Consider the following 21,480-nt stretch of genomic DNA (forward strand, 5'->3'; position numbering starts at 1 on the left):
TTACCCGTCCCAACCATGGACTGGCACTCGAGTGATGCAGTGCAAGCCCTAAAGAAATTCAAACAAATGTGTGAGCTATACTTTAATGGCCCACTCACAGCCAAGACAGAGACGGAGAAATGCAACTATCTCCAAATTTGGTCCGGTGAAGTTGGAATTGACATCGTCACCACATGGAATCTAACCACCGAGGAAAAGACAAAACTCGCTACATATTGGAACAAATTCGAGGAGTACGTCGCTCCTAAAAGCAACTTTCGTCTGGCAAGATACAAGCTACGCACACTAAAGCAACAGCCAGGTGAGCCTGTAGACACATTTTTAAAGAACATTAGAACAATTGTAGCTGAATGCAAGTATACCAACCCAAACGAGCATATTATTGATACTCTTATCTTTGGATCAAGTAACCAACGCGTGCAGTCGAAGCTCCTAGAACACGATGACACACTCACACTAGATAAAGCTGTTGACATCGCACGTACATTAGAGGCCACATGTACCCAACTAAGTGCCATACGTAATACTGTAGATAACAGTACTGTCCATGCTATGCGATACACTTCACGTAATAGGCAGAGTGCACATACTAAAACTGGTAAATGTGGAAATTGTGGCACAGTACATGACCAATCTGACCGGTCCTCCTGCCCAGCACACGGATCTGAATGCAGAGCATGTGGCAAGCCGAATCACTGGAAGTGTGTATGCCGCTCACGTAAGGCTAAACCCGGTTCCAACCCAAGAACACAACAACAAGATAGGAGTAAACAGAAACCCAGTAAACAAGGTATGCATTCACTAGCAGTAAATGATACCAGAACCAGCTACAGCAACAGTGCAGCCAAACCCGTACATGTCTCTGATACAGAGGATACACAGATGTATTTTCATACAATCCACATAGACACCTTGAGAGCCAGCAAACAGGCCATGATACAAGTATATGTTGATGCAGAGAATGACTGTGTACCCCTAACATGTAAGGTAGACACTGGTGCTGAAGGAAATGTTATGACTGTAAGCACATATAAGCAGCTATTTCCATCCAAACCATGTAACACTGATGGTGTTCCCCAGGGATTATCTAAGTCTAATACTACCATCACAGCATATGGTGGACAGACTTTACATCACTATGGATGTTGTGTGTTGACACTCACACATCATGGAGAGTCCAAGTCGTGCTCATTTTTCGTTGTACAATGTGATGGTCCAACAATACTAGGCCTGCCTACTTGCCAGGATATGGGACTTGTTACTGTGAATTACAGCATCACTCAACATGATATATCGCCTTCCAAAGGTGACCCTGCAGCTAAAGAACAGATAATGCATGACTACAAGCAGTGCTTTGAAGGCATTGGCTGTTTCCAAGGAGAGTACCACATCACTCTTGACCCAAGTGTACCCCCAGTTGTGCACCCACCACGACGTGTACCACAGGCACTAAGTGAACCACTGAAACAGGAACTGAACTCGTTGGTAACCCAGGGCATTATTGCTAAAGTGGATGAGCCCACAGATTGGGTTAATTCCTTAGTATGTGCCACACGCAAAAATGGCAGTCTTCGATTATGCCTAGATCCAAAGGACCTCAATCATGCCATTAAAAGACCACACCACTGCACTCCCACAGTTGAAGAGATTCTTCCTAAACTCAGTGGAGCAAAGTACTTTTCCATTGTCGACGCACGTAGCGGATACTGGAACATCAAGCTTGATTATGAAAGCTCACTATACACAACCTTCAACTCGCCCCATGGCAGATACAGATTTCTACGGCTTCCATTTGGCCTTATCTGCGCACAAGATGTATTTCAGAAGAAGGTTGGTGAGACCTTTGGTCACCTCCCAGGTGTCACTGGTATTGCTGACGATATCATCGTATATGGCAGCACAACTGAGCAACATGACAGTAACCTTAAGGCAGTAATGGAACGCGCTAAGGAGACTGGCCTACGTTTCAATGCAGACAAGTGCAAAATACAATGCACAGAGATCTCTTTCTTCGGACACATCATTAGCGCTGACGGGCTCCGACCAGACCCATGCAAGGTACAAGCTATTAATGAAATGGATCCATCTACAAGTCTGGAGGATCTACAAACATTCCTAGGCATGGTACAATTTCTTAGCAGGTATACTCCCAACCTTGCTTCACTATCAGCAAATTTGTGGGATCTGACCAAGAAAACAAGTGCATTTGTTTGGGGACCTGAGCACCAAGCTGCAGTTAACAAGATCAAGTACATGATCACATCACCTCAAACACTGCAGTACTTCGACAGTACCAAACCTGTCACGATCCAAGTCGACGCATCACAACGCGGACTAGGAGCTACCCTACTACAGGACAAAGGCCCAGTTGAATATCGCAGTAAGTTACTCACAGACACTGAAAGTCGATACTCCAACATTGAGAGAGAAATGCTAGCAATCGTCCACGGTCTAGAGAAATTTCACTACTATGCATATGGTCGTCATGTCACAGTAGAGACAGACCACAAACCACTAGAGGCTATATTTAAGAAACACTTAGCCAGTGCACCACCTCGTATTGCCAGAATGATGCTTCGTATTCAGAAGTATGACATTAGCATCAAGTACGTACCAGGAAAGGACATTCCACTGGCAGACGCTCTTTCTAGAGTTACACCACGTCCAGGCGACGCCATTGAAGGCCTTGATGTATCTATTCACGAATTCCACCTACACATGAATGCAAGCACCACCCGCATCGAGCAGATCAAGAGCGAAACAGCAAAAGACGAAATTCTGAGTTTGCTCAAATCAGTGGTTATGCAAGGATGGCCCGACAGCAGATCACAGTGCCCAAGGGACCTACTCTCATATTGGAATTACCGTGATGAATTAACCATTGCTGATGGTGTAGTACTGAAGGGAACACGTATCATCATCCCGAAAACCCTACAGTCAGCAGTGCTAGAGCAAATTCACTATGCTCACCAAGGTGCAGAGAAAAGCAAACTTCGAGCCAAGGGATCAGTATTTTGGCCCAACATAAACCGCGACATAGAGGAGATGGTGAAATCATGCGCCCCGTGTCAACACAACCAGAAGGCGAATGTTAAAGAACCACTCATGCCGCACGACGTACCATCAAGACCATGGCACACACTAGCAGCTGATCTATTTTTCTGGAACAATACACCATACCTGTTAGTATCAGACTACTACAGTAAGTTCCCCATTGTGAGAAGATTGAACAACATTCAGTCTAACACTACGATTGCACACATGAAGTCAATCTTCGAGGAACATGGCATTCCTAGTAAGCTAGTGACAGGACATGACACTCAGTTTACCTCCGCACAATTCCAGAAATTCAGTGCTATATACGGATTCGAACATGTGACAACCAGTCCTTACTATTCACAGGCTAACGGTCTTATAGAAAGAACTGTTCAAACTGTCAAGAACTTGCTACAGAAGTGCAAGGAGTCCGGTACAGACCCACACCTTGCAATGCTATGCTTGAGAAGCACACCACTAGATCACAACTTACCTTCTCCAGCAGAGCTTCTCAACTCAAGAGCCTACCAGACCAACCTGCCAACTATCAGGAAGCCTGACATTACAACACAAGCTGACGGTGATGTCAATGTAAAGCTTCAACACAGACAGGACACCCAAAAGTCATACTATGACAGACATGCAAGACCTCTTCCTAGCTTGCACACCGGTGAATCCACACGTGTCTACAACCATCAGAACTGTACGTGGGAACCTGGTGTAATTAAAACCATCCAACAGGAACCTCGTGCTTTCACTGTTCAGAAGGAGAATGGAAGCACACTTAGACGGAACAGACGTCATTTCCGGCGCACATGTGAAAACTTCAGTACCCCACAATCTGTGGAAATGGATATGACCCCAGAAGGAAAGGTTACGTCTACACCCGAGACATCTACACCCTCTCCGATTGAGGATCCACCTCGTATACTCAGGAGATCAACCAGAAATGTGAAACCACCAGATAGATTGGACTTGTGAACTTTGAACCATATATACACTTGTCGAACTGTATAAGTATATTCATATGGACTGTGTTATCAGACTGTTAATGTTAGTCACATGGACTGTTTAACTACCATGAACTATTTGAAGTGTTTCACTGTTAACTCTTATTGATACTGTGTTATTACCGCGAACTGTTATTCGGTAACTATTTGGACACAAACTCTTTGATTTGCATGAACCGTTCAATTACTGTTAATTGTTATTCTCAATCACAAACTCTTAAGATTGACTCGCTTAACTTTGAAAAGAGAGGGATGTCATGAGTTGTAATGCTAGACTGAAGTTGACCTTACATGACCTCATTAATTATTCATATATAATACAGATACGCAGTTACGTTCATACACGTTGTCGTTGTCAGTGTCTCTTCTTCATCACACATCCACTACACCGAACCCCAACTCATTACAGAAACCATCACGACATGTGACGTATATGTGAGACTGTAACACTGGATTGCATAAGTATCAGCAGCGCACATATGATATAATTCATTTGATTAAGGGAGCGATCAGTTTTTACGGCCGGGGGGCAGCAAATCAGAGGGGGGTCACCTTAATTTGGGACTCAAAGAAGTGAATAAAGGGGGGTCACCTTGTTTTCAACTAAACAAAATCATGAGCCACGCTCCTGAACTTAAATGTCCATACATACTTACTGAAGCCAAAACTTCTATAGTACTGACACGGTGCAAAGTTATAAGGAAATTTAGATTTTACATCTCCCCTGGAATATCTAGTATCCACATTGAGTGACTGTATACTGCGAGTAACATTTTCTCAGCAGATCATAATATTACATTTCCTTGGTATTAGAATGTATTTATTTTCAAGGCTATCATGTTGCCAGCAATATACTGGACAACATAGCCAATAGTAAGTGAATTGAATTAGTAATCTAGTTTAGAAACTGCTGTAGTACAGAAAACATTTTTATGACATTTTTTAATTTCTATTTTGAAACCAATGACATTTATCACATTTCATTATTCAAAACCTTTCAAAAATATTTTGGTTAAAATTAGCAGTGTGGTCAATGAATGGGGGTGGGGGTGGTGTTTTGAGTCAGTGCCATGATTAAACTGAACAATTATGAACAGGACAAACAAGTGCAAACGTGTACATGTATGGAAAGCTGCAGTTGTGTTAAGTCTAAAGAAAACAATATATTGACTATATGATGTGAACATATCTTTATATGATGTAAACAATTCATTATATGATGCAAGTACATCATTATGTGTGACAGTTATTGATATGGGTTTACAAGTATATTAACTCCATTTATAATATTGTACTTGATAATTAACTGAATTAATCAATGTTAATAGTTCACTCAATCTAAGAGATATCCTAGAACTTTTGGTTACTAAACCATGAATATTTTGTATGTCCGTGAAGGGTTCCTATCTAAAGAGCTTTATACATGTGAAACAATGGATTTTGGTTAGCAATTTACCAGATACACTTAAAATTACTGAAAATGTAACATGTAAAATTAACTATGCAGTGTGCAGTATTATGCTTTGAGAATAGAGTGTCTTTTGCAAGAACAAAAAGAGTATTTCCTGTCAACAGATGGGGGGGGGGTCATTGTGTTTTTTTATTTGTCAGAGGGGGGGGGGTGGATTGTTTTGTGGATGAATTGCAGGGGGGTCACTATTTTTAAGTACAACATGAACAAAAAGTCACCGGCCCACCCCCGGCCGTAAAAACTGATCGCTCCCTAAGCTGTAATTAATTCTTACCTTTCGTATGGATGCGGTCAGAATTTAGGACTTCGGAGGCTTGGCAGAAATATGAGGGGGGGGGGGAATTGCGGGTTCGAAGGGGGCGGGCATGGAAATTCTATTTTATTATTTTATATCTAATGTACTACACTCTTTGTTATAAAACCTTAACATTTGGGTGTTTGAGACACACACAATTCTTGTTTGAGACACACACAATCCTTGTTTGAGACACACACAATCCAGGTCTTAGAGCTTAGCATTTGCCGTTTTGTGCAACAATTTACTCTAAAACAGGACACATCAAAAGATGCGTCAGTTAGAGGCGACAATACAAAGTCCAGGCGAAACAGTTAAATGTTGATTTCACGTAAGGAAATTGATAGTGTTTATTGCGGAGTGTGGCGGCCACTATGAAAAATATGAAAGAACTCATCAAACAGAAATATAAATGCTACTAATCAGTACAGGTCTGTTGATCCACTGAACACGGCATCCAGCATACGTACATCTAACTACTATGCATATTTAGCACTGCGCGCATTGTGAGGAACCCAAAGATATGCGACTGGATGCATTTATTGATTTGGGTACAAAAATAGAACCCCTCATTGAAACCGTGTAGTAATGTTACTACGGTTACTTTCATTGGGAACAATGTAGCTAATTTCTATACAACTTGTATAATTTGTACGTGTTGCAATTTGGACTAACGACGAGGCTAGCAACTGTGAAGGAGGATCGAGGAGGAAGCAACTAGTTGCATGGTGAGTCGCAAGAGCTAACTGTTGCACATGCGTAGAAATATAAAAGTTACAGGTCATAGAGGTCAAGTCTTCTAGCGGCAGGAACTTAAGAGAAATGCTATAAAATTGCTAATATTTACCAATAAAATGACGGAAAACTTGTTGAGGTATCGATAGAAAACTACATTTTTATTTTCTATATTATTTTCTATTTTATATTCTATTTATTTGAGATGTCTACAGGATTACCCCATTTACAGACACTCTGAAATTGGAAAGACTAAAATACATACAATATTTACAAAACTAGTAAAAATAGAAATAAAATAAATTAAAAGAAGATAAAAATTACCGAAATTGCGTTAAGTTCACACATCAACTATTTCATTTAGGACATCTTTTCTAAAAGTACTGAGACTTGAAAATATGTCAGTGTTTTGCAAGGTGTTGATAAAATTGACGGTCCTGGGTAAAAACGAGTTTTTCCTTTGAGTAGAATTAAAACGTGCCATTTTAAATGTGTAGTGGGAACGGAGATTCCTGGATGGCACACGAAACGGAACATTGGCAACAATATAAGAGCCATTTAAGCATTTATATAAAAAGACTGCGTCCAGCAATTTCCTACGAGATTGAAGACTTTGAATATTAAAATACTGACAAAGATTACTGTAATCGAGGTTTACTCCTTTACCAGGGAACGATTTTCCAAAATAAAGGTAGTTGAGGAATTTATGCTGGACCCTTTCAATTTTAGTGATTAAATACTTCTGATGGGGTGACCAAACTTGTAGACAATACTCTAGTTGACTCCGTACAAGCGATTTATATAAATTAATGATACAAGAACTGTCTTGCAGATACGCTTTATCAAACCAACTAGCCTGTAAGCCTTTTTGACGATGTCCTGAATGTGTAACTCCCAGCTTAAATTAGTTGAAAGGACAACGCCAAGATCTTTGACTTGGTTTACACGGTCTATTTTGATGCCGTTAATCGTATATTTATGAGAGATGACAGTCTTCTTCCTACTGAAAGTAATCACATTGCATTTCTTCAAATTAAGTTTGAGGTGCCACAGTTTGCACCACTCAGAAACGTTATTAAGATCATTGTGTAGTCTAAAACAGTCTAAATCATTAAAAATTGTCTTAAAAATCTTGGAGTCGTCTGCATACAGCAAACACTCAGACGACTTAAGGCTGCTTTCACAAAAACTTGTTGGGGGGGGGTCAGGAGATTTTTTGTAAAACCCTTATTTTTTTTCAAGTACCCCCCCTGCCATATTCCAAAAATTTTCAAGTACCCCCCCCCTGCCAAAGCCCCAAATATTTCAAGTACCCTCCCCCCCCCCACCCGAATAAATTTTCAAGTACCCCCACCCGGGGGATAAATCCCCGGGGGATAAATCCATGGGTAACATTCCGGGGAGGCTCCTCACAAACATTGAAATACAAAGTGTTGAAACTTACTGAAACCCCTAGGTTTACAAGTATTGAGGACAATTTTCAAGTACTTTATGACTGTGGATAATGTTTATGGTTTGAAATTTTATGCCACTAGATAGCCTCCTACATGTCCGTACTTTCAAAAAAAAGTGGTCACTGTGTGAAGAGGACACGCCCTTCCATACACCCCCCCTCCCACTAGCTATTATGGGATGTTGTTTCTGCTCAAAATCAAGATTGTCTGATTGAAAGAGAAAACTCTGAGGGCTAAGTATCTCCAAGTAGAGTATAAGTTACAGCTCAATGTGAGACCTTTTCATTGCAATGCCTATCTATTTGTAAATAAATCTCTTATTAAGCTGAAGTCGATTGGCTTTGCCATTGTTATTTTAATGCCGTGTACCATACAATTGTACATCTATAGATGTGGGCAGGGGGGGGGAAGGAGATACATATATTACAATTACATATATCAAAATATGTATAGCCTCGTGAGGGGGGGGGGCGCAAATGTAAGACCTATTTTTGCAAAGCCCACACTATTTGTAAAGGAATCTCTTATTTTTCTGTATGGATGCTGAAGTCGATTGCCAGTTATTTTGATATAGTGTATCATAAATTGTACAGAATGCGGGAAGTGTGTGTGTGTGGGGGGGGGGTGTACTGTACTGTATGGGGTGAATGTTTTGAGAGGGCAAAGGGGGAAAAGGGGGCTGCAAAACAAATTTTGACCAAAACATTTTCTGCTCAGGTCCTCTGCCATTAATTCTGACAGCAGCCTAAGGGAATGTTATTTTTTAGCATAATTAATGCTTTTGAGTAATTAAGCTATATCTCAAGAATACATACTTCAAATGTCGCAAAATTTGTACATACATCAACCACAATAAGCACGCATGTACTTAAAGGCCAGCGTCGTAAACTACAGCCTCTTTTACGGCACCATCCAAGACGCAATATTTCGTTGCTTCAGCAGAAATATGTGCTCTGGTTTGCGAGAATGTATGGTTTTTAGTTTTGACAAATAATTTGCATACTTAATGATTTGGTAATTAGGCAATATCTTTAAAAAAATTTACAGCTCCAAATTGCATACAGTTTGGTACATATATCAACCATAACAATGTGCACATCTATGAAGCGATGTGAAGAGCTGCCATATATTAGATAGTTGTAATAGCGCCCTCTTCAGGTGATGTATGATTATTAGTTAATCAAATATCTTCAAGTAAAGGTAGGTTTGAAGAAAAAATCACATGGTTAATAATATTCACTGATTTCCCTCGACAAGTTATCATAATATTGTTTACAATATATGATAACATGCTTATGACAATGTTGTTTGCCTTAAAATGTCTAATACATGAAGTGCTAGACTAAAGAATAATGCATATATATAGTATATATATATATATATATATATATATATATATATATATATATATATAAATATATAATTATTTTTCTTTATATTAATTAGGCAGTGTTTTTTTATTCAATTTCGTTAGCTAAGAAATAAAAGTGCAAACATTTGTCATATATCTATTGACAAAATCATTTACACGTCTAAGCTACCTTCGTCTATACGATCATAAACAGATATTCGTTTATTCCTGTCCTTTGTTCTTTCTTTTAAGAAAAGGACCGCCATCTTTGAAATATTTACCTTCAGGCCTACAGTCGACAATAATAATATAGAATAATGTTTAGTGTTAATATCACAGGAGTGGACACTTGAATAATTTTATAACCACATCACAATTTCATTACCTGAAATGTGTTGAAAATGTTTTTAACCATCAGTGTATATAAAATGATTTACATGCCACCATTAGGCAATATCATTTAAATGAGGAACTGTCTTTTCTAAATCATCATGAATAAGCAAAGCTACGGTGAAATTCTAATAAAAATAATTGAGTGATATGTAAAAGTTTGTTGACCTTAGGAAGGATGAACGATGATACAACGGTTGCATGTGACTGTAATGTCTAAATGATATTTCTATTTCAAAAGCACTTTAAAGAATACGAACTTCACACCAGCGTAGCGTGTTGTGTCCTCTTTAAATCACAGTAAAATGATGAATTTTGATTGTGAGTTAACATTAAATATAAACAATATTACATATCTCATCGATGTACATCAAATGAAAAGAAATCACTTTCAAGCCAATTTTTCATCAAACGGAAGTCTGTCTTGTCAAAAAATGTATTTTTGTATTTGCCTGACACTGGACAATGGAAATTAAGAATCAGAGTGAAAATATCGATTGTTTTTAGTCAGAAATAAGGAGAAATACTGAGCAAGAAAACACAGACTGGTCACTATGACGCCATACTGTTTGCAATGCAGGCGAATGTTCACTCCGACGTTCGCAATCTCGTTATAAAAAGCAGGTGTTATCAGGTTTTGTTCTCATTCACATTCCTTGCCACCTTGAAGTTCTAGTTATTCCAATAGTGACGGTTTGCAGTAAGAACGACCTCGGAAGTGCCATACCATCTATTTGAGCTTTGCCGGCCAATTTCAGTTCGCTGAAGCAGTACGTTTTACCGCTTCCCCTACATCACCACCAACACTTGAAGGCCAGCAGTAACACCAGCGGCCGTTATCGTAAATCACATCACGTAAGTGCATCTATCGATATATCAACATGACGGAAGGTGACGTGAAACCAAAACGATCCACACCAAACCATCCAAAAACATTAGATATGGTGGTTGAGGCCATAGGTGCACTTGACGAGAAAAATGGGGCCTCCGTGCAAGCCATAAAGACCTGGATACTGGCAAATTACGCCGTCGACCCGACTAGAATAAAGGCACTTCTGAAGAAAGCTTTTGTTAAAGGACTTGAAACTGGAGTGTTGGCAAGACCAGCTCGTTCAATGGCGTCTGTTGGAGCAACCGGTCGCTTCAAAATTGGAAAACCGCCGAAACCAGAAAAGAAGAAACCTGTGAAGAAGCCGAGGAAAATTGCTGTCGCAGATGAAGGCACGTCACCTAAACAAGCGAAGAAGAAAGCTGCAAAGAAAACGAAATCGCCCAAAGCTATGAAGGACACCAAGGAGAAAAAAGAAAAGAAAAAGTCGAAACCCACAGCCAAATCCTCAAAATCTCCTGCAAAGAAGGCGAAAACAAAGTCGCCAGGTGAGAAGAAACTTAAGAAGAAAACCTCAAAATCGCCAAGCGCAAAAAAGTCTGAAAAGAAAACCAAGGACTCTACAACAAAAGTTAATAAAGTTAAATCCAAAGCGAAAACGACGGCGGTAAAGAAGACAAAGAAGAAATCAGATTGAACAAGAACGGCTGTAATGTGAATTGATAACATTTTTGAACTTTTACTCATCGAACTTTTACATGTGTGCACTATTTTGCTATTAACGGAACTACTGAACTTTGTGTGTGCCATTTTTTGATATTGTATTAAATAAAAGTTTCATTTCCTTTTTGGACGCTTTCTAAATTTGATCTTCGCGTGTGTGTTTTGTGTGGTGTGGTGCAAGAATGTGTGTGAATCTCAATGGCTAAAAGACAGGTGTTCGCTTTCGAAGACTTTGCACGAGCATGCAGATGTGTTGAATATGGCGTTACATTTGAAGAAGATAAATATTATCGGAAATGGGTCAATGCAATGCAGTACAATACCACCCCCATCTTCCCTTGCCCAAAACGAGAAAAAAATGTCTTGGTAGCAGAAGTCGCACCCAACATGATTCGAGCCTGAACATTCAAACCTAGTTTAGCCTTCTAGATCTGCCTACCGTTTAGATCATTACGTAACAATAACGTTTAACGAAAAGTGTGTAAAAGTCTGCTCATTTACTTTATTACAATATCCGACTACGTAGATTGCAATCTACACAATACATTTGGTAACATTTAAATTTCACGTCTTTTTAATTCTTTAGCAAATACATGACGGTTATTAGACTGTCCTGTGGTGACAGAAACTGGGCTGTATTGTATTCGCTAGGATCAACTCGGTCTCCAAAGTAATGCTATATATTGTTCTAAGGTCTTCTTAAAGTGGATATTAAAATAAGAAGTTATGGTCCTCTTCGGCGATGAGTCATTTTATTACGGTTTCACGATGTACATATATTCTCTGCCGAACCGTGAGTTATATCATGAGTGGAACAGTGACGTTTATAGTTCCAATTCTGTATTTCAGGTTTCAGCCGTGATTTTAATTTACAGTAAATGTCAAAAGTATAGGGATATTCTGGTGACTATCGTCTAGAGATGACAGACACAGTGCCTCGATTTGTCCAATGGTCTTTGATTTGATATGACCAAATTAAAAGAGGTGTATATTTAACCCCTTTCATTTTACTCAACTCATAACACCTACTTAGAGCTGTAGAAACTCAAGATGCGAAACGAAAAAACTAGAAACGACAGACGTGGATCAGTTACACGTTGATGGCGCGCTAACAATTTAATCACGTGACAATATTATCATTCTGCTGAACGCCGCGCCGAGCATAGCGCCTTGCTCTCGCAGATCATTCTGCAAAATGGCAGCTTCAGGAGTGGCCAAATCAGGCCTTTTAGAAGTGTTTGCAAAAGACGAATGGTGTCGGGTTCTAGCGTCACTTGGAGAAGAAGAGCTTACAATCAGTCTTGAGGAAAACTTTGATGCCAACGGCGTTGCAAACGGCACAGCAGACCCAAGTCGACACGATGCGATCCGCGAGTCAAATTACTACAGCTCCGAGAAGGATGGTCTTCCGGAGTCGATCGCCAATGCGACGAGAAAGGTCAAAGTCGTGAAGCAAGACGTCGGTGGTTTGGGGATAAGTATAAAAGGAGGAAAAGAAAACAAAATGCCTATTATTATTAGCAAGATTTTCAAAGGTCTCGCTGCCGATCAGACGGAGAGCCTTTATGTTGGAGATGCAATTTTATCAGTGAACAGTGAAGACCTTAGAGATGCAACCCACGACGAAGCTGTGCGAGCTCTGAAGCGGGCGGGGAAAGAAGTCGAGTTGGAAGGTGAGTGACGATATGATTACACAAAATACTAGTCTAACCAGACACATGTAACCCGCAAGTGAGTCACTCGAGTATCCGTGTATAGCAATATCGGAAATTGTTACATGGATAGTGTCGTTTGTGAGGGTAGTACGAGCCCCATTTTCATTTCCGGTGCATGCAACCACACTAGTACTAGTAGTAGTACTGCATACACCGCACATTGAGATTTGGCATACCGTTACAAACATAAAACAAATACAGAAGCCAAGCTCGATCCCCGTATCCGGTCTCCCAGGTTGAGGGAAACTACAGAGACGTGTAACGGGGAAACCAGATGATAATTTTCTATAATTGAATTATGAATGCCCTCTGACCTTAAACTGTTGCCACTGATTCATTCATTGTATACATCCAAATTATTACAGTATATAAATACGACTAAATTTACTCATTGACCACCACTGCATTATCTAAATCACAGTACTATAGTCACATGTGGTTTGTTTACATATGCCAGCTTGTTTGTGGCAGGTGTGCTTGTTTTCCAGTTGGTTCATCTCACTTTGTTTACTCAAGATGAAAATGAAAAGCTACCAGTAACTTTCTGCAGGACAATTTGTACAAGAAAAGTGGAATAATAGTAATTTGATCACACTTTTGATGAAAATAAAATTATTTACCACTGTAGTAGTACCAGTTTCAATATTTTTCTATCAGTTTAAACATCTCCAGTTTGAACTTGTTTCACTCCAAACTCAATTGAGATATTATACAACTTTTAAAAAAAAAAATTAATTATGCTTCATGTTTTGCACCATCTCAACTCAATATGAGAAACATAAATCATATCATTTATCTGCATATATATATTATACAATCAAACTGTTTGGTGTAACAAGTTTATATCCAAACTATGAGAATGATTCGTCAACATCTTCATTTCCATTAAATTATTTGTTGTTTGTTTTAGTTGTGCTGTTATTGGATCTCAGCACAATTCGAGACAAATTAAAAAAAATAATGTGCATATTTAGATAGTAGATTTCAACATTTTTGTGTAAAAAGTGACAAAAATTACAAAAACATGTATCTTCAACATTTTTATTTCAATCAAATAAGTTACACATTTTTTGTCATGCTGTAACTTTTTTCCTGCATTTCAGCACCATTTTAGACATATTGAAATAAGCATGTGTTAAAAAAATAAATATCAAAATGTTTAAAGATAAGTTATCAGAATTAGAGAAATTAGTATAATATGAATTTATAATTCAGGTGGGTAATCTATCAGTGATGACCCATCCTGGTATGTATTAGTATTATTTCTGTGATGGACCTCGGATTTAAAATTTTGATATCAGAATTGTAATACAGTGCAAATTCCACTGCTTCTGTGTGTAAATACTGTCTGACTATTTTGTGTCATATCTTTGATTTATAATTGCTATAGAGACTAAGACTGTTCATACTGTAATGTAGTAGTAATATAACTTAGCTACTGAAATATGAAACCAGAATGAGACTGACATAGGTATAATATAATTACCATCATGATGTATTCATAATGAAAAAAGTTCACATGAATAATTCATAATTGTATATGTACAAATGGAATTGGAATGGAATGTTGTCAAAATGTACATGAATATGTATAACATAATTTGTGGAAATTAAATGTTACTTATATTGGTTTCCATGGTAACAACACAATAACCTAAATGTCCATGTATTTCAGGGATATGGTGAGGATGTACTAGTTGTATAGATACATTCTTGGAATTCCTTGTGCATATATGTTGTAACCTGAATATAATACTGTAGTATTGTGTTGTTGTACATAACATAGAAGTTACAAGTCCAACTACCAGTTTATTTGTTCATAAATGTTTTATAAGTTTTGGATTATGTGTGTAAGATGACTAACAGGTAAAGTATTGTCAATTATACAAAATCAAGACATATCAAACCTTAATGTAAAACCATCATTCATTTGTAACTTGATGACAAACCTGTAATTTCTAGTCTTCAACTTACATCTACATCATGCCCAACCCAGGAAACTTTCACAAGTTGACTTCCTCAAAACTCGGTGACTATTCAAGGTCAGACAACACACAGCACACACAATTGTACATGTGGCTATGTAAAGGTAACCTATACACATTATGAATATAAAATGTAAATGAATTTTCTGTATGAAACATTCCCCATACTAAATGTCACAGTATTTTGTGATAAATGTTACCCCAAAGACTTGTCTGTAATCGGCAATGTCATTTTCTTTGAACCATTATGTTGAGCCAAATACAGTCAAGTCACTGGGTGAGGTAAATGTTACTGAAATGATCAAGGTCTGTATATTGAGATGTGATTCAAGTATATGAAATTGTCTACACATACATGTAATTGTAAATTGTGTTATTGCTAAGTTGATAGATTTAACTTTGTGTTGCACCAAAATGTACAATTAGCTCACTCACTTCAGAAAACACTGATGAAGCCATGGTGGATATCTGGCAAAAGCTTTGGTGAGCTAATTGTATATGTTGGTGCAATACGAAGTTAAATCTATCAACTTTAGACTGAACTTTTGCACAAATGAGCTTTCATCATACTATTGAAGAGAATTATGTATTATTACTATTATAATATTGCCGTGTATGATAATGCATAGAAATTAAAACCTAGGTAACAGAGAAGGTTATATAGTAAAGTTCTTATATACAGTAGTATAGGTACATACTATAGGTGTGGCATCACTTTACACGTAAAATGACTTTGGAACTACATGCGTACATTTGTACTTCCACAGTCAATTGATAAAACAGTAGTGATGTATTTCACAGTTTCTTTTGCAAATACAGGATAGTCTGTACATTTCAAGATATTGAGCAAAAAAAGTATTCATTCATCTTGGCTAAAATAATTTTGAATTGTTTGAAACAATGATGAAAGAGACCCATAATATCTTGAGGGATTGTGTGCCAGCAATTTCAAGACAACACACACCAACATGTGTTACTCTATGTGCAGATACCCAAATTAGAAATTGTTTTCTGATTATTATTTTTTGGGTGTGGAAACTTCCAAAGCATAGATTTTGATCCTAAAAGAACTCTCGTTTTTTCACTCCTTCACAATTTCTAATGTGAAAATAAATTCTTGTGCAATATCACTATGCATAATTTGAAAATTAAATAAGACTGTAAGATACATGCATGTCTTTCATACAGACTAACTATTGAGTAATACATTTATTTTTCCATAAACTGAATCTCATTTCTTTTGTAACTGAAAGGTGCACAGAACCAATGATCCGTACAAATTATTTACCATACCACACTACCCATATCAAAATCCCAGCAATGAATTCAATGGAAAGTACAGATGTTGCATACAAAAGATACAATAAAAACATTATTTATTACTCGTAAATTGACGGATACGTGGTCTGCACATTCTAAAACTGGCAACAAAGTCATCCATGTCTAGCATACTGATGTGTGTGTGTGTATGTGTGTGCGTGTACATACACATACACATGCACATATGTATATACATGTGTAGCCATTATTTAGCATACACACATTTTCTTCTAAATACAAGGAAAATTTATCTTGAAGTGTGAAGGTATGAATGAAGCTTATAATGAGATTTTGTTATTTGTACTGTGACACAAGCAATTATGTTCACATTGACACTTTTATAGGAATTTACACAGTTTGTCAAAGAATGTTGATTGTGTGTGATAAAATAAATAGGGTGACCAAGTTCATTGCAACATTGCCCAGGATATGCATATATTATCACTGGTTACCAGACAGTGTATACCCTTTATTACCTTGTACCATGCCTCTGTAATGTAGGCCCATGATTGTACATGTAACCTCTACCTGACCTGTACATTGTATGTCATTTATGCTAGCAATGGTCCACCAAGAGTTGGCCATAATTCTTTGTATGGTTTGAATGTTCTTGTTACAGGTAAAATCTATATTAGATTCCACAGTCATCATTTTACTGCGGTGTCACGTCAAAATTAATGTATAAGGTCAAACGATAACACAAACACTGTATTGCATATGTACAAACACAATGACCATGGCAGGACTAACTAGTAAAGTAGTTAACTTGGCCATGGCATTTAGTATTTGAACTCTGGAGAACTACGAGAAGATGCAGATTTCTTTTGTATGGTATAAGGGCAAGGAATTTTATATCTTAAAAATACAAAACTAGTTATGAATGTGATATGATAATACTTACGTACATATGTGAGTGTCTCTATGCCGACAACAGTTAGGAACACAAGTATAGATATTTGTAGAATGCAAGCACATGATACAAGTAGACTAACTTTCAAAAATAGTGGAATTTAGTGTTTTAGTTGGCAGTTTCTGTGTTCATTTACATTTTATTTTCTGGTCAAAACTTGATCTCATGTATGTAAAAAGAAACACATTTTGGATTCAGCTCATATAACATCTTTTTGGATTCAATACAGGTACAGGTACATGTAAATAACAATACTAATAAATTACCTGAATGTTACCTCAGATTAACTCAAAGTCTGAGCAGGCTTACGTTTATCCAAAAGTTTGACCTGTCACTGTTAGTTGTTTCAAATCAGTTTAAATATCTAATGAACAGTAGAAATCCTACCTTCATTATGTTAGTTATCTAATGTAACAACTGGTACCTTCACTCTGTTTGTTCTTCTTTCTAATAAATGACATCAAAATGATGTTTTTTATCACAAAGCACACCTGAATAAACCCATTTTATCATTCACTTTTATCAGTACTATTGACTGTTTGATGTAATGACAGTGAGAATAAGATAACCAATATAAATTGTCTCCTGGGATGACAGGAAAGCAATAGACTGTCATGTAATTAAAGTTTCACCATAGAATGAAGGACAACAACCAGTAATATACTTACAACTTGTCTGTATCCCCAAAATAAGTCATTGGAGAATAAACCTGTTTATATTGAATTTTTTACCTAACTGTGTGTATTCACCTACAGGCTCAGTAAAGTAATCTTGTGAAAACTAATATTGTCCTGAAACTTGAAAGACTGGGATATCTTCTCAGTCTCTTTGAATTAGACTTATGAGATAGTGGAATATTTTATTCTGTCCCCAGTCATATTAAAGGGTTTGTATAGTTATTTTGCAATAAGTGTACATGTACTACTGCAAGCCTATTTTGATTTGTAATGAGTTTCTTTTTAATTTTTGACTTGATTTATTTCGACTTTGAATTTAATGACCTGTATAGATAGGGGTTGTGTGTAAGATATGTAGCAAATAGTTATTGAAATTTGAAATAGGTAGAACCTAGCCTAGACTCAAGGCTTGTTTAATTGTTGTTGATTTGGGATACATTTGTATGACCTTTCTCAAGTCACAGTGAGGTCGTAGCCCAAATTAACTATAAACCTAGAGTCTTGGCTGTGTACAACAATAAAACTGCTCAAAGCAAGTGGATGAAAGTAATACAGATATATTGCCAATACTTTAGTATATATGCTTGTACTGAAAGGGGGGGGGGGGACTTTCATCAGGATAATATATTTTATGATTCAATAGATCTGTCAATATTTGGCACATAAATAAATGTAGTGTACATGTCAGATGAAAGGAAATAGCATAAAATTACCAAGAACCTTATCAGATATGTAGATTTTAATCAAAAGGAGAAGCAAAACCAGTACCATAAAAAAATGACCTTTTACAAATTTGTGGAAAAGTAAAACAAGAAATGAAACCACATGTAAATAACAATGTCAGTCAACAAATAACTGAGATCATTGAAAAGAATCTAGGAGAAACAAACAAACAAACAAACAAACAAACACAAAACATAAACAAAGCTCATGTTTGTTATAATATCACAGAGAGTTAAAACATGTGTTTCATTTGAAATCAACAAAATGTCACAAATCTAACATTGCAATGTGACTGCATGGGGCAGCTAAACATTTGAAGAATGACTTTGAATAGGAGTGTCTGTCTGAAATCCTAGTACAGGGGTCTTGGCCTTGACAAATACTTCACCCTGGCCTCAGACTGGCCTGGATTGGTATGCCAAGATTCCATTAATATAGGTAGTATCCCGATAACCCAGATAACATTCACACACAGATAACTGAGTGCATGCTACCAGTTTGTCCTGTTTTCAGTCATGTTTGCTATTTTTAGGTCAACAACACCATTAAGAATAACATCCTTGTTCAAAGAAGTAGTCATTTCGTTTTCAAATATAGGTATTTTGTCATAATTACAAAAATGTAAGGGGCTAGCAAGGTGACATACCTTTCTCATCAATCAAGTCGGAGTACCATCTGCATGTATGGGAAATTTGACCTTTGACCTTGATGAGATAGACTGATGTTATGATAGGTTGTCAAATACATACATTTGAAGTCAGGTTGGTTATACCAAACACACACCTATAAAAAAATGTGATTTCTTGTGACTTGTGTCTGATTTAGGTTAGTCTGGATGCCAACTTGGTATCGAGTTATCTGCTGCCTTCAGATTCAAACCCAATGGATAGCCTCTATTCTAGACTAGATTTTGTTTTAGTGATCTCTTATTACACAGGTTAATATTATTGTGGTGCTATACAGCATCTGAAAAAAATATGATATGGTTTCTTGGAATAAGTTACATTTGTATTATCTTAAGTTGCATTCACTGTATTTTTAAAGAATATCCAATTTTTTGTTTCAATTTCTCCCAAAATATGAAAAAAAAATTGGAATAGATACAAAAATTCAAATTGGTATTCAAAACAGTTGCAATAGGAAGTATCTGTTTATGATGGTCAAAGTCCATTTCATCATTGCTGTGATAATTTTTTCAGTTCCATGTTATCAGGAAAAACTTGCATGTACTAGTAGGTACATCGGGGAGCATAGGCTGAAAATTGAATATGTAGTGTAGTGCTGTGTATAGCTAAACATCTGTTCTATTATACCGGCAGTGTGATATTGTAAACCTGGAAATTTTTGCTAAAGACTTACTTTCACCTGTTTCACTGGAAAACAACAACGCAAAAATAAAGAGTGCCTAGAATACCTTCTTGTATATGAGCACAATGTACCAGTCAGGTAATTATAGGGGGAGTAGTGAAAATATGTAGGTGTACAGTTAGCTTGGAATCCATGCGGATTGGATTTTTTTATGTTAGTCTTTCCATGATTGGAAAGATGAATGTAAAAAATCCAGTCCACATGGACTCCAGGCTCTTTTACAGTATATCATTCAAAGATGCAGGCCAGGGTAGACATCAGATTTGTTTTTTGAATATGTTTATTGCAGACTGCTTGGTAACAATTAAGATGTTGGTGTGAAAAACAGTTATTTTGTAAAGATATGTAAAAGATTGGTAGCAAATGGCACTGCAAAAACGTAAAACTTGACAAGTGATTGTAGTGAAAACAGATATACATGTGTACCATCATCATGTATACTGAGTATAAATGAAGGTCCCTGGACCAAATGGAAGCTTCTTGGCAGGATTCTCTAGTCTATTGTTAATTTGATGCACCACTGACACACAACACTTTCTTGTATCCCACCAAAATGTGATATTCTGCTATCTGACGCTACATTGTATGTGGTTACTCACGAAAACCTATTTATTTGAGGACATTTTGCTTCTAGTACAAGCTACATATAATATATACAAAATATGTATTTGACAAAGTCAGGAATGTTCACTGTACCAACCTGGTAATTGTATTGTAAATTTAATATCTGTATATCCTGTTAGTCTTTTGTGCTTTTTTGATGTCTAAAAAGACTCTAAATGTAGGTTTTAACATCTGCGTAATTCCGTTAATGTTCTGTATTTTTCTGATGTTCAAAATGTATGTTGGTTGGATATTCAATGTATATAAAATGGGTCAAGTATTGTTTACTCTAGAACTTCGGGCAATACATCTTGCCACAAGATGTTATAAAACCGAGTCACACTTTTTCTGCCATGTTTGTGTTTCTAATGTATTTATACACTGTACAAAGGTACAGTCAATCCTTGATCTGACAAGATAGTAAGAGCAGCTTTTTGAAATCTGTGTATGTATATTTATAGAATGGACTGCTATCTTAAGTCAATGTTTAAAGTAAGTACAGATTTTTATACACTGATTACTCATCTCAGTTCATCATGCAGTAATACACATTTTATGTTTGTTGATATTTTCATTTTCAGTATGGTTAATTTCATTATCCACTTGCCTGATTTGATTTAACTAATCATATGTCCACACAGCTGTTTCTGTTGTGTCTGTCTGTACAGTAGTATTGCTGTTTTACATGCAGGTCGTTATTTGGGATTCAATTGTATGCAAAGTTCACACAGTACTACTGTGAATATGAACAGTTTGTGTTGAAGCCTTTGTGAAGTAGATGTCACTGTTTTGTGGCGTGCCAAACTGATGATGTCATTTCAGTGTGGTCCGACAAACTGATGATGTCACTACTTTATGCCTTTACAAACTGATGTCATTGCTATG

The 21,480-nt window shown here is 37.1% G+C and overlaps 1 protein-coding gene across 1 annotated transcript in view; it reads left to right on the top strand.

Annotated features, from left to right (window-relative positions):
• The first annotated feature begins 12,478 nt into the window (after positions 1-12,478).
• The window catches only part of LOC144437177 (beta-1-syntrophin-like), a 45,220-nt gene continuing 36,218 nt past the window's right edge, over positions 12,479-21,480 (top strand). The window contains exon 1 of the mRNA XM_078126058.1: positions 12,479-12,967. Within this exon, the coding sequence (XP_077982184.1) occupies positions 12,490-12,967 (478 nt within the window). The 5' untranslated portion in view covers positions 12,479-12,489. The remainder of the gene's footprint in view (positions 12,968-21,480) is intronic.

The sequence above is a fragment of the Glandiceps talaboti genome, chromosome 7 (assembly GCF_964340395.1).
Source record: "Glandiceps talaboti chromosome 7, keGlaTala1.1, whole genome shotgun sequence".
NCBI classification, from domain to species: domain Eukaryota; kingdom Metazoa; phylum Hemichordata; class Enteropneusta; family Spengelidae; genus Glandiceps; species Glandiceps talaboti.